Source organism: Poromitra crassiceps (genome assembly GCF_964638095.1).
Source record: "Poromitra crassiceps genome assembly, chromosome: 19".
NCBI lineage: Eukaryota > Metazoa > Chordata > Actinopteri > Beryciformes > Melamphaidae > Poromitra > Poromitra crassiceps.
This window is the reverse complement of record NC_139646.1, coordinates 20,285,184-20,300,388: the sequence shown is the minus strand read 5'-3', so window position 1 is coordinate 20,300,388 and position 15,205 is coordinate 20,285,184. Positions and strand designations below refer to the sequence as shown.

The window sequence follows — 15,205 nt, the reverse complement described above, 5'->3', positions numbered from 1 at the left end:
GGATCCCACACAGGGGGTTCATGAGGAACCAGCCTGGCGAATCACCCGTCGCCCCCAACCTCAACGAGGTAGGCTCGGCTCTAAAAAAAAAAAAAAAGGTCAAACATGAACAGAGACATAAAGTGTTGGCATTTTTTATGTATGTTTTTTTCCATGGATGCTTGGAAATCTGTTTGTAATAAATGTGTAATTTCAGTGCACTGTTTCCTTTGTTATTTAATTCATAGTATGTGATTATACACTTCTCACATTTGCCCCTTACCATTTTAAGGAATAATAAACTCTCCCTTGATTAAATATGTTTTCTGTGTATCCCAGATCAATTTGTGAATACAAAAAATCAACAAAAAGCATTCAAAATGACATTCAAAATCACTGTAAACTCTTCCTCCAGTAAATAGACATTCATGGTACAGTCGGTCAGAAACCTATGTAAACTTACATGTGGTTATCCTAATTCTCATTCCTGAAACGATAATGGAATAAATTATTTAATCGTCTTCTGTTATGTAACATCTCAATATTTTTGGACCCAGCCAGTTACACCTCATTATATCAGCCAATTACACCTCATTATATTCCAGTTATTCACCAGCGACCAATACAGTCGAAAATCTAATAATAACATGAACGTAACGGAATCCTTGGGCTAACAAGGTGAACCAGGCTTCTTCAAGTCTGTCCAGTATTTCACCAAGTCTTCTGCAGACTCAAGAATGTAGGTGATGATTTGGGAGAAGACACAGCGATCGTATACTGGGTTGTAGGACTTGAACTGGGAGGGATCTGGAGGATAGGTGGGCTCAAGTCCCAGCCTTTTCATGCACATGCCAATATAAGCGTCCTCTATATTAAAAGGCGTGATAAACTTTGACTCCTCCACAAATTTATCTGGAAGATCATTGGAAAATATGTATCCCATGCCCAGGATGTAGGGTGGATAAAGGGTATCCGGGTACACGTCTTCTGGAAGGTACCATTTGGAGTCCTTTGAGCGGACTTCCATGTCCCACTTTACCAACCCTGTCAGGTAGTTCAGCTTGGGGATGCCGGGCTTCTGCAGCATGATCACCAGATTGTCAATGTTCAGGAATGTGTCTGAGTCGATCTTCATAGCGTAGGCCGCCGTAGGGCAGCGGGTGGCCAGCCAGTCCATGATCACCATGGTTTTGATGGTCAGGTTGAGGTAAGTATCCATGAAGGTACTCTGGATCAGGTCGTGGTGCTGCAGGTTCTCCTGTATGAGTTTCTCCTGCTGCTGCTCAACATCAGCTCCTCCAGGAAAGCCCAGCATGAAGAGAGTCTGGACCAGCTCACCCTGAACCAGGCTCTCTTTGCCCCATGTCATCCGAATGGCATCACGAGCAGCCACGTCACCGGGCGCCACTGCAACCATCAGAACCAGGAAAGGGGTCAATGTCTCACACACGTCTGTGTTGTCCATGATAAAGTGGTAGTTGCGTGGGTATGCTAAGTGGTACTCAATGACAGTGGTTATATTCTCGGTAGTTGTATTCACTCCCTGGATTGGAGCTAGGTCGTTAATAGCTTGATAAAGAGAAAGTTGATTTATCCGATGGGTTCTATGGGCAATCCTATAGTGTAGAGCAAAGCTCTCCCACCATGACAGAGAGTTGCTGGACTGAGCATAGTAGAGGAGGGGGATGAGGATGGGTACACTAAGCAGGAGCAGGAACAGGAATCTGGAGTGAAACCAAGGTGTCTTCTGGCGCCATGGGATCTGCACAACGTGACTAGATTGGAAAGAAATTGACAAAGTCAAATCTGATCGGAAACGGTCCCGGTTGTTGGTTCTATCAGTATTAACAGTTCGGGGTGCCATCACTACTTCTGTAGTAAAAAGATTCCACATTCTTTTTAGGTTTTATAACTTATTAAATGAAAGATATCACTTAATACTTACTTACTTCACGTTTATTTTTTTTCCTTCTGCCACGACGCAAATTCCCATGAGTGGGTACATTGCAGAAACATGATATTTGGCTTAATGACAGATGGTTACTACATGCTCCAGAAATATTTTTCGAATCAGCCTGAAGGTGGCGCTATAATTAAAGGTTTTAATTTAAAGGCCATAATGTCCACTCCGTTTGTCCGATTTTCAAACAACTTTTTTCCAGATGACTGTACTGACTGGTCTGCCTGGAAAGTCTTTGAGATATAACATCTCCTCCTACAAAATCGGTCAATAGCATATGGTCCTATGCTCTTTAAAATGTGTATAAAGATCATTGATATATGTAGTTTTCATGATTGTAAGTTGTAAAGGAGGCGTGGCATACAATCCCTATAGAGGATTGTAACCATTCATTTCACAGTTTAGCAGTAATAACTTTAGATTAGCCCAGAAGGAAAGAAAAATAGTGGCGGAAATAAAATAAAAATATTTGGGACATGCAAACATTTGTAATTATTGGGAAGAACCTGGATTCTCATTGTGTCACTTAATGGGGCCTCAAGGATTTGGTCATTTTGGGGATATACCCTAGTTTGAGTTTGGTCCCAGTGTAAAATACTGTGGCTTTTTCATTGCATTTAAAGGGTCTGGTCACTGTAAGCCACATGACTCCAGTAAACACCGTCAAAATTACTGAAATAAATCTGATTTAAACCCCTCACAAGGACATACTGTACTCCCATCCGGCTAGTGGGTCCAGTATGAGAATAGTCAAGCAGGTTGTATTAGTAGGCTAGTCTCTTTGGCCAACCATCACTGTAACTAGACTGACCTGTGTTGTGGTGATAAGAAAGAGAACAGGATAGACTACTTTGAACAATTAGCTCAATTGAACTGGAATTTCTAGAAAATAAATTCCCTTCTTTTGGTAGGTTCGAGTATCATTGAGCTGTCCAAGCAGAAAGCTTCTGTCATTCTGCTCCAACATGGCCTTGACAGATTTACAGGCCGGAGTTCCTCCCTGGGCACTGGTAGGAGGAGGTGATATGAAACATTATGAGTTGGACACCTGCAGCCGCAGAGTACTTAATAAAGTCAATGAGGTTATGACTGCAGATGAATTGGTGTGACTGGGTGTGGGTCAGGTACTGCATGTAGGCTATCCACAGGTTATCTACAGACGACCCCGTCCTCACGTGTCTAATCTATAGGACAGTCAGCTCTCCAAATGCACACAGACTTCATCACCAGCCAGTAGACCAGGCAGACTGATCATTTCATTTCTTTAATCCTTGTTTTCTGTGATGTGGGTGAGGCTGAGGCTTGGCTTTAAATAGGCCTACACATCCAGTCATTATCCAGCATCTAAATGTTTTTCTAATTAAAAACAGAACATTGTGGTGTGCTTAGTTTCTTTGCATAAAATATGCATCTGAATTTTGTTGCATTGCCATTGGTGCAACCTCCCCCCCCCCCCAAAAAAAAACAAAAAACAAAACATGTTCTACTTTATTATTACTTTATAATTTGAGAAGATTTATCTATGTATTTCATCACATTCATCTCAACATTTAAACTCTCCCTGGATATTACAATACCAGCTGTTATTACCCAAATCAGACAACTCAATTGACCAACTTTGACATATCCTGCATTGCAATCAGTGGCAAAAGTTACAGTTAGTCACATTAAATTAATTGTCTTTACTGTAAGTTAGGTTCATTTGTCTGAGCCTATACCTTTCCCAAGCTGAAACTCAGTCCTAATCAATCAAGGTTACTTCACATCCATCTTTTGAACAGAAAAGCAGACTTTTCGGACTGTTGGAGTACTTTGCAATAAATTCAAAGTGAAATGACCATATATCAGAGTTATTACAGTATCTACTCTGTAACAGTCAGTTTTTCTATGAAATGATTAAAAAGTTTGCACCTTTTCATCTCCTTCCCACATGAATCAGTTCCTCCATTCTCCATGACCGCTGCAAGCTGTCGTTCCTTCTTGGCTTCCGTCCTATATCTTCTGTGTGAAGATGATTGCGTTAGTGTGATCAGAGCTAAGCACACCACAGACGTGTGTGGTCACACTGACTGTCACTGAGGTCAATGCATGGCTTTTACCCTAAACAGAGGGAGGGCATAAGGGGCGGGGGGAAGGGGGGGGGGGGGGGTTGAGACAATCATAAAGTTTGACACTTTTGTTGACTTTTAACATTCTTTGTCATGAGTGGCGAGGAGGGTTTTAAGCGTTCACCTGTTCAGCCCTGTTATACACTCATACCCACCCACACAAGCACATGTACAGTAGACAATGTACTTCGGTTGGGACGCAAAGTCCATCCTTCAACATCACAACTAGTAAACAAAAATTCTGGAAAAAGTATTATGCTGTCTTTTTGGGCTTTTGTGGTGGGGGCTGGGGGGTGCAGCTTTAACAGTAATCAGTGTTGGGGGTAACACATTACAATAGTACAATAGTAAAATATTACATTTAATATATTACTTTTAGCAGCAACTCAGTAATGTAACTTATTACCAATAGGTTTTCAGTAATATTATACTATAGTTACGTATTGAGTTGATTTTTTTGTTTTTGTTTTTATCAAAGCACATATTTAAATAAAGATACAATGATTTGCTGAACAAATTGTGTGTTTTTATGCAAATGACTACTATAAATGACAATGACAAAGAAAAAGGATAACATTTAGAATTTTGGCCAGTTTACACTGAATTCAAGATGGTTAAAATTATTTTTTCGGGATGGTTCCGGGGTGGCGATGTCATTCTGCTGCTGGTGTTATTTTGGTGAAAGTAATGCAAAAGTAGTGTAATAAGAAATGAGTTACTCTACACAGTGTATATATATATATATATATATATAGTCGGAGGAAATTATGGCAATTGAACAAAAGAGATAATACATTTATCAATAATTGTGGGTGGAAAGACAGGTGGGACACGGGACTTTGACAAAGCAGATTCTGCCAATATAAAAAATGTCTCTACTTTATTGCGTATTTATTATTATCAACATAACACACATTTTAGATTTCAAGTTGAGTTGACTAGGCTGAGCATGGTGGCACTGGCGGGTCAGCCAACATAATGACATGGAGAAACAGAAAAAAATGTCTACCACCGGCCCACTAGAATACAGACTTTGTGGGAATAGTCCAGTTTTTCCTGATTATAAGTCCAGGATTACCAGGCTTCTTCAAGTCTGTCCAGTATTTCACCGTCTTCTGCAGACTCAAGAATGTAGGTGATGATTTGGGAGAAGACACAGCGATCGTATACTGGGTTGTAGGACTTGAACTGGGAGGGATCTGGAGGATAGGTGGGCTCAAGTCCCAGCCTTTTCATGCACATGCCAATATAAGCGTCCTCTATATTAAAAGGCGTGATCAACTTTGACTCTTCCACAAATTTATCTGGAAGATCATTGGAAAATATGTATCCCATGCCCAGGATGTAGGGTGGAAAGGGGATCCGGGTACACGTCTTCTGGAACGTACCATTTGGAGTCCTTTGAGCGGATGACTTCCATGTCCCACTTTACCAACCCTGTCAGGTAGTTCAGCTTGGGGATGCCGGGCTTCTGCAGCATGATCACCAGATTGTCAATGTTCAGGAACATGTCTGAGTCGACCTTCATAGCGTAGGCCGCCGTAGGGCAGCGGGTGGCCAGCCAGTCCATGATCACCATGGTTTTGATGGTCAGGTTGAGGTAAGTGTCCATGAAGTCACTCTGGATCAGGTTGTGGTCCTGCAGGTTCTCTTGTTTGAGCTTCTCCTGCTGCTGCTCAGCATCGGCTCCTCCAGAGAGGCCCAGCACAAAGAGAGTCTGAACCAGCTCACCCTGAACCAAGCTCTCTTTGCCCCATGTTGTCCGGATAGCGTCACGAGCGGCCACCTCACCGGGCGCCACTGGAACCATCAGAACCAGGAAAGGGGTCTTCTTACACACCTCTGTGTTGTCCATGATAAAGTGGTAGTTGCGTGGGTAGGCTAAGTGGTACTCAATGGCAGTAGTTATATTCACGGTAGTCGTTTCCACTCCCTCGGTTGGAGTTGGTTTGAAAATTGTTTGAGTAGGTTGATTTATCCGGTGGGTCCTACTGGCATTCCTATTATAGTGGACATTTAGAGGAAAACTATCCCACCATGACAGAGAGTTGCTGGACTGAGCATAGTAGAGGAGGAGGATGCCTACAAGCATGAGCAGGAGCAGGAACAGGAATCTGGAGTGAAACCAAGGCGTCTTCTGGCGGCATGGGATCTGCACACTAGATTGGAAAGAAAGACAAAGTTAAATCTGATGGGAAAGGATTGTGTGACATTGATAATCACACAGACCTTTCTGTGAGTAGGTCATTCCTAGGTTGCGGTACCATTGAACAGCAGTCCAGCAGAGGCTGTAGTGCAGTTCTCCCTTGGGTGGGTTTTAGGGGAAGGTACACCTGCACATCATCAGCGAAGCAGTGGAAGGAGACGTTAAATTTTGCCAGGATCTGACCTAGGGGCAGTAGGTACAACAGGAAGAGGGCGGGGCCCAAGATTGATCCTTGTGGCACCCCACAGGTAAGGGGGGCCACAGCGGAGGACAGGTCACCTAGCTGAACAGAAAAAGTCTGGTTACTTAAGTAGGACCGGAACCAGTCCAGGGCAACGCCCCTGATGCCCACATAGTGCTCAAGTCGAGCTAATAGGATCATGTGATCCACCGTATCAAAAGCGGCCAAGCATACAAATACACATGTCTTTAACATGAACCATGAGATAGGTTCACTTGGACACTGACATATCTGTTCTACTTTTAGAATAACCTTTTCTTGGAGATCTTGTGTCACTTACTTTAACCGGGTCGTTTATTATTTAATATTCTAAAATAGTATAAAACATACAGCTATGCCTGATATTTGACAATATTATCAAGTTAAAAGAAATCAAATTAAAATACCAACATAACAGGGTGGTTGTTAGTAACACGGTGGACAGCACCAACATCAAGCACCAAAAGCTGCCCATTTATTTGATGTCAGGCATTTTCTTACTCTGCTCCCATCTGCAAATCATTCACTTGCCACATAATAGTAGTGTAAATGAATACATTTAAAACAAACACAACAAATTAATAATTGTTTTTGTTTTTTTACAAATTTGCAGTAGCCTAGTAGGCCTAATGATAATTGCAGGCTGCAGTATAAGCCTAAGCAGTAGCTGTAGTAGTTGTAGCAATAGATATAAAAACTGTTAATACTTTTTTATGATAAATCTGGTATGTATGAAAATCTATTTGGAATTTGCATTTCGTTACATTGAAGACCGCTGATTTGTCCTGATGGCCGAAATGCCTCTCTATGTCCCATTTTCCCTATCCCCAGCCCCTCACTTGACCCAAATCACATCAAACCCGTGCCAAAATTGAATGGGTCTTCCCACCACCCATATACACCTAGCCACTGCCCCTACCCACCCCTCAAACCCGAACTTTCTACGATCTTCTTGTCCCTAGCTACCGCCCCTTTTCCCTAGCCCTGCCCCTTTCCTGTCCAGAACCCTCCCACCACCCACATATACCTAGCCACTCCCCCTACCCACCCCTCAAACCCAGACTCTCACTAGGTCCTTCCTATCCCTAGCTATGGCCCCTTTTCCCCTAGCCTCACCCCCGCCATTGAACCAAGTCGGATCGGATCTCGCCAAAATGTAATGGGTTCTTCCTTGGCCCATCTACACCGGTCCACCAGGTTTCATGAAAATCAGCCCAGTAGCTTTTCCCCGTAATCCTGCTAACAGAGAAACGGACGGACAAACGGCACCGAAAACTTGGTGGAACTATACTGACAGCAATGATAGTATTTTACATCAGCAGATATATTACAGTAGTCCTAATCAAACAATACTTCACTTTTTCATCAGAAAAGCATACTTTGTAAGTTAAAGGAGTAGCTATACCAAAAAATATTTTATTTTATTTTATGATTAAATTATAATGACAACATCTTGGAGTTATGGTACAGTCTTTGTCATGTTATGTCTATGAAGTGATTAAAAAGTGTGCACCTTTTCATCTCCTTCTCACATGAATCAGTTCCTCCTTCCCCTTTCCTTCCTTCTTTACTCCTATTATCTTAATAATAATAATAATAATAATAATAATAATAATAATAATAATAATAATAATAATAATAATAATAACTTTATTTGTATATCTTCCTTTTGCAATGAAGCCCAGCAGATTATTAGTGTGAAGAACCGAGCCCAACGTGCGCTCACACTGACTCGTTGAGCTCATACAGAGGGAGAGAGAGAGAGAGAGAGCGAGGACAGACACAGACACACACACACACACACACACACACACACACACACACACACACACACACACACACACACACACACACACACACACACACACACACACACACACACACACACACACACAGAAAGTGGGGTTGGATGCAAAATCCATAGACCAAACTTTTTTTTCCTGCTAATTAAAACCAGTTCATCCTAACATCAGTCACAACTATTAAGATCTGAAGATTTATGATGCTGTCTTTTGGGTGACTGAAGTGGGCCTTTACCACATTAAGTAATTAAGCAGAAGAGACCAGAGACACTTTAGACTTTGACATTGGGATTGATTTAGGCCAGGGATGGGCAACTTTGATGATAGAGAGGGCCACAAAAAAATGCCCTCGCTACCAGAGGGCCAGATTTTGCTGAGGGCTGGGGGCCGAACGACGCGAAACATTTGGGGCATTTGAAGCCAGGTTTAGAGGAATAACTATTTTTAAATTAACAGTTGTGATGTCATTATTCAGTCTTAACCACCAATATTTGATCCTTTTCTCACTCACCCCTATGTCACCACCTGCTCTCCCTGCAGGGCTTGAAATTAACTTTTTTGACCACCTGCCAATATGGCTGCTAGATTTTAAAGTTACCAGCCAATTAGAATTTCCACTAGTCAAAATGTTTTTCTTGAAATAAACCAGAATATGAGTGGGTTAATTTAAGCATAAGTATCAGTAAGTGGCCCGGGATTCTCAAAGCTGGTGTTGAGGGTCACACGAACAAAAATGCACTCTTGAAGCTAAATAAATCCAAAACCAACGAGTTAATTATTTACATTTTTAATTCAATGTAGAACAGTCATTTCTTACACATGAGATTACTTTTTAGCTACTTTATATTCCATATTCCAGACTGAAATGTTATAACAGAAGTGGAGTATTGGCCAGAATGACATGAACATTTGGACACTTATTCAGCGGGTATCTTGCATGTTGTGTTCAGGTGCACTGTAATTTTTTTTTTTTTTTTTTTTTTTTTTTTGCAATTCCAGCACGGGCCGCCAGTTGCCCACCCCTGATTTAGGCCTAAAGGTCCAAATCCCATAATTACTTAAAATTGTATTGTAATCCTGTAATCCAAATTTTCACTAAATGTAACTGTAACTGTTGATTACATATTTTTTTTTAACTGTAAGGGATTACAGTTACCTTTTTTGTATCTTGATTACAATAACGGGATTACATGTAATTAGTTACTTCCCAAGCCTGTAGATTAAGTTTGGTAAGAACATACTAGATGCCATGCTATTGAACCAGCAACGATTAGTTCCTAGATATAAGCATTATGACCACTTACTTAATGATTCATGACTGATTAACTCTGAATACTCCACTAAATGGCACAGAACCAATTCTGAAAAGGTGGTCGGGGTGCAGCTTGCCATCCATTCAGGATCTACACACTGCCAGGATGTGGTCTCAGAAAATGATGGCCGACCCCACCCATCCAGGACATAAACTCTTCAGGGTACTCGCCCATGGCAGAACACTGATGAATGGCAGTACCAGAACCTCCCGTCACAGGCACAGCTTCTACCCAACTGCCATCTGCCTCTTCAATGAGACCCGAAAGCCCCCACAAATCAGAACTTTGACACCCCCATCATGCCCCTGAGCACAACCGGCTCTGAAATGACTGGGGTTGGACATTATCCCACGGACGCTATCCTACCCACACACCCCACCCCCATTATCGTTTAAAGGACCTATACTGGACATTTTACATGGACATTATCCCACAGACACTATCATCTACCCCCCCCCCCCCCATATATCACTTACAGGACTTTTACTGGACATTTTACAGACATTTTACATACTGCAATAACTAGTCAAATTCCTCATTTGTAATATGATTACTCACTATCATGACTATTAAATGAATCTTGACTCTTGAACCAATATCCATATTAAGTAATATTTTTGGTCACAAAATGGTAACTAATGGTAACATAACAGCCATTGTGAACATTGTGAATATTGTGAAGATGTGCTGGAGGCTGGAGGTGAATTCAAGCCAAGTCAGGTTTATTTAGCCCTTCATCACCAAACATATCACAAAGAACATTACAGACAACAAACCGGCCTAGTTCTAATTAATCAACACAAAAGGAAAAGAAAGAAAGATTTTTTTTAATTCAGAAAGCATGTTTGCCCTTATAGGGCTATACTTAATATTAATAATAATACCCCCACAAAATGGGGGGACTATGGATCAGTCTCCATCCCTCCCTCCGTCCGTCCGTCCGTCCGTCCGTCCGGAGTTTGAGCCTTGTGCGTATCATTTGTGTATCATTACAAAACAAGTGGCAAGTGGCAACCCTGAAGTTGCTAAAGTGTAGTGTGTGTCTGTGTGAACAACAGCGCTGTTTGTGTTTTAAATTAATTGAATGTAAATAAAATTATCCAAATCTTGGTGGCATTTTTTGCCCCTTGATCACGGTTTTTACGGGCATTCTGAGATTTCTTGGGGGCATTTTTGCCCTTGCCCTGGCTAAATTCCTACACTGGCAGGACCTTAGTCAAACTTGAATGTTTGTTTTCATTGTGAATTAGAAAATGGTCAGGGGGCCACTCTGCACCCTATCGCGGGCCGCATCTGGCCCCCCGGGCCACAAGTTGAGTATCACTGCGCTAGGGCATAGTAATTGACAATGAATGGGACTGACCCAAAGGTGGATCTACTGTACATCTAGTGGGGGACAACATGTTTACTATTATTTGCTTGTTAGTATATTCATTCATTCATTCACTCACTCTCACTCACTCACTCACTCACTATTAGCCTATCTGCCCCTAGCAGCTATTGATTGATTGATTGATTGATTGATTGATCGATTGATTGATTCATTGATTGATTGATTGGTTGATTGATTGATTGATCTATTTATTTTCAGTCCATTTTGTTAGCATCACATTGATTTTAATGTACAAGGGAAAATGCAGCCAGTCTCTTTGTGCTTGTCATATGCTTTTTGTTTTACCAGTTGCATTTCATGGCAAAGGAAAAACCAAAAGGTAGGAAGCAGTGCAGGCTGCACTGCGCGACAGTGGCCACAGTAGTTTATTTTGTTGAAGCTTCAGCCAGACAGTCCTGACAAAGACAGACTTGAAAATGAACTTAGAATGATGCTGAACTACTCTGGAAACAGGTTGTTTTTTCCACATCATCATGATAACAGCGTCCATGTTGAGAAACCGATCCATCACAGCTTCCTGTGGCAACTTTCTGTAACTTCTTGACAAATCAGTACAACAAGAAAAATGGTATTGGCGATTAGCACTAGATAATGTAGTAACATTCATTAGCACTAGATAATGTAGTAACATTCTACCAATGAGTTGGCTAGGTTGTGAGTTGTGTAGCTTCCTGGCCGCGATATAACCCCAAAACCAGTGATTATCTGTTTCTCTGGTATGACGGATGCAGAATTGTTTTTGTTTGATCCTGTGTCAGTCTCTCAGTCCCTTCAGCGAAACAGGTCTGAAAATCACACTTATAGCACATAAACAAAGGCAAACAAAGCAGATCCTGTTTTCAAATGAATCATTTTCACTATGTTATTAAACAACAAGTGTGATACCGAAATCCAGTCGGACAAAACGTATGGCAGTTGAACAAAGGAAATAATACATTTATCAATAATTGTGAGTGGGGGGAAAGGTGGGACACAGGACTTTGACAAAGCAGATTCTGCCAATATAAGTAATTTGTTTTGCCTATTTACAATAATTATCTAACATCACTTTGAGCCCTTACACACGCATTTTAAGATCTCAATGATACACTCACTGAGTGGATAGGCTGAGCATGGTGGCAGGTTGGCCAACATAATGAAATGGAGAAAAATAAAATAGAAAATCTGTACCACTGGCCCACTAGCATGCTGACTTAGTGGGAATCATCCAGAGTTTCCTGATTGTAAGTCCAGCATTACAGTCCTCATCTTTACTTTTGACATACAACCCGCCTTCTGTTCCACCAGTGATCAGTGCAAACTTGCAAGTTTCTCACTCACTGCCATCATGTCACATTCAACCATACACTCTCCTAGTGCGTCTGTAGTCATCCAAGTTGTGTTAACAAGGTGAACCAGGCTTCTTCAAGTCTGTCCAGTATTTCACCAACTCTTCTGCGGACCCAAGAATGTAGGTGATGACCTTGGAGAATTCACAGCGATTGTATACTCTGTTGTAGGCCTTGAACTGGGAAGGATTTGGAGGAGAGGTGGGCGCAAGTCCCATCTTTTTCATGCACATGCCAATATAGGCGTCCTCTATATTAAAAGGCTTGATCAACTTTGACTCCTCCACAAATTTCTCTGGAAGATCATTGGAAAATAAGTATCCCATGCCCAGGGTGTAGGTGGGATAGTGAGGATCCGGATACATTTCTTCTGGAACGTACCATTTGGAGTTCTTTGAGCGGATGACCGGCCTGTTCCACATTAGCATCCCTGTGAGGTAGTTCAGCTTGGGGATGCCGGGCTTCTGCAGCATGATCACCAGATTGTCAATGTTCAGGAACATGTCTGAGTCGACCTTCATAGCGTAGGCCGCCGTAGGGCAGCGGGTGGCCAGCCAGTCCATGATGACCATGGTTTTGATGGTCAGGTTGAGGTAAGTGTCCATGAAGTCACTCTGGATCAGGTCGTGGTGCTGCAGGTTCTCCTGTTTGAGCTTCTCCTGCTGCTGCTCAGCATTTGCTCCTCCAGGGAGGCCCAGCATGAAGAGAGTCTGGACCAGCTCACCCTGAACCAAGCTCTCTTTGCCCCATGTTGTCCGGATGGCGTCGCGAGCAGCCACCCCACCGGGCGCCACTGGAACCATCAGAACCAGGAAAGGGGTCTTGGTCTTACACACCTCTCTGTTGTCCATGATAAAGTGGTAGTTGCGTGGGTAGGCTAAGTGGTACTCAATGACAGTAGGTGTACGTGCATGCATTTCATTTGTTTTGACACGATAAGGAGGTTGATTGATCCAACGGGTCTCATTGAAAAAGCGGTGGTAGTGCACATTGAAGTTCTCCCACCATGTCGGAGAGTTGCTGGAAGGAGCATAGTAGACGATAAGGATGAGTACAGTAAGCAGGAGCAGGAACAGGAATCTGGAGTGAAACCAAGGTGTCTTCTGGCAGCATGGGATCTGCACAACGTGACTAAATTGGAAAGAAATTGACAGTTAAATCTGATGGGTAAGGATAAGGATTGTGTAGCATTGATAATCAGACAGACCTTTCTAGTGCAATTTGTTTAAACTGACGGTAGGGCATACCTAGTGTCCTCTAGAGAGAGAGTGGCGTCAGCGGAGGACCAAAATGCAAGAATCATTAGCCAATGAACAGCCAGGAATGGGTCTCGCGCTACTTTTGTATGCTAAAATAAAGCAGATAATGTACAATTTGATTCATTTCAAGGGATGAAAAACCCTTTCAAAGTACAACACTGTCTATTTTGATGCAACTTGACAGTGCTGTTTTTTTTACTGAAGAGTTCCACTTTCTACTTCCTGGAAAAAAACTGGTCCATTGAAGTGAATGGAGATGTCGGAACTCTTCTATTATACGGCTCTGGGCATACCTAATTAATTCAACTAAATAAATCATTGTTTGTTTGTTAACTCCGCCACAAAGTTGGCGCAGCCAATGGAGTTGGCCGGAGGTTATGTTGGCCTCGGCCGCCCTGCAGCTCGCGTCGCATACGCAGCTCTGCCTCGCCTGCTCTATTGGCACCAGCTAGGAAGGATGACATCACTGATGATATCATCGCTGATAACATCACTGATGACATCACATCATTAGGTAATTAGGGCAATTACCTAATTAAAAAATCCAGCTCCGTCAGGTCACCCGCATGGGTGCTCTTTACACTTCCTGAAAGTTTCAGCCCGATGCTAATCTGCCTGGTTATCCCAGATGGCAGGGGCGGACTGGGATTCTAATTCAGGCTGGGCATTAGATACCAAGCAGGCCAGGCCGATATGGGCCGACGTGTGTAAAATTTGGGCCGTTTGAAGCCCAATTTGGGCCGTTTGAAGCCCGATTTGGGCTGTTTGAAGCCCGATTTGGGCCGTTTGAAGCCAGATTTGGGACGTTTGAAGCCCAATTTGGGCCGTTTGAAGCCCAATTGGGGCCGAGTCCAATTTTACAATGAGATGCACCCACTTTAACCCTGAATAAAGTAATAAAACCACTAGTAAACCAGTAGGCGGCGCCTGGCCTGCTGTTCAGTGAGTGGCCTGACTGGGGGCACCAAAAAAAAAAAAAAAAAAAAAATTGGTGGCAAACTACCACGAAGGGTGCTGGCGTAATATTAGGAGCAATTTGGGTTTCAGGATCTTGCCCAAGGATGCATGCGGACTGGAGGCGCCAGGCATCGACCCAACAACCTCTTTTATCCAAAGCAATGAGTGGACAACAACTGCCTCCTGAGTAACAGCCGAAAGGATGAGGTTAGGATAATACTCTGTCCCCTCTGCCATTAGAATATTCAACATTCATTGTCAATCTGTTCCACATGAATTGTTTTAGGAGTTGTATTCTTACTTACTTTTACTTACTGGGTCTTTATTTTTGCTGGAGGATGTGCGTGTTTGGCATGAGGGGAGAGGGAGAGATGCAGATCACTACTGTAATGTTGCTGTATCTTTGTTGCTTTCATGTTTTCATTTGCACATGACCACATGGATTTCAGCTGAGATAAAGTAAACTGTTGTCACTCCATAGTGTAGAGGTTATCATAAAAAAAAGTAATTATCAGGTAAAAAAGGTAGCCTATCCAGTGATTGACCTTCTATCTATCTATCTATCTATCTATCTATCTATCTATCTATCTATCTATCTATCTATCTATCTATCTATCTATCTATCTATCTATCTATCTATATTATATATCTTTATATAATAAAAGGGAGCATTTTGGCAA

The 15,205-nt window shown here is 42.3% G+C and overlaps 1 protein-coding gene and 2 pseudogenes across 3 annotated transcripts; all 3 read right to left on the bottom strand.

Moving 5' to 3' along the window:
* Positions 1–649: 649 nt before the first annotated feature.
* Positions 650–1,843, bottom strand: LOC310793943 (beta-1,3-galactosyltransferase 1-like; the record flags this gene model as incomplete). The annotated part of the gene is made up of 1 exon (XM_083655827.1): positions 650–1,843. The coding sequence occupies one exon, from the start codon at positions 1,841–1,843 to the stop codon at positions 650–652; it is 1,194 nt and encodes a 397-aa protein (XP_083511953.1).
* A 3,223-nt stretch (positions 1,844–5,066) lies between these two features.
* Positions 5,067–12,168, bottom strand: LOC310793942 (beta-1,3-galactosyltransferase 2-like; annotated as a pseudogene). The gene is made up of 2 exons: positions 12,152–12,168; positions 5,067–6,206 (listed from the first exon to the last, which is right to left on the bottom strand). The product of its transcript is annotated as a beta-1,3-galactosyltransferase 2-like (transcript).
* A 194-nt stretch (positions 12,169–12,362) lies between these two features.
* Positions 12,363–13,226, bottom strand: LOC310793941 (beta-1,3-galactosyltransferase 2 pseudogene; annotated as a pseudogene). The gene has a single exon. The product of its transcript is annotated as a beta-1,3-galactosyltransferase 2 pseudogene (transcript).
* Positions 13,227–15,205: the final 1,979 nt, after the last annotated feature.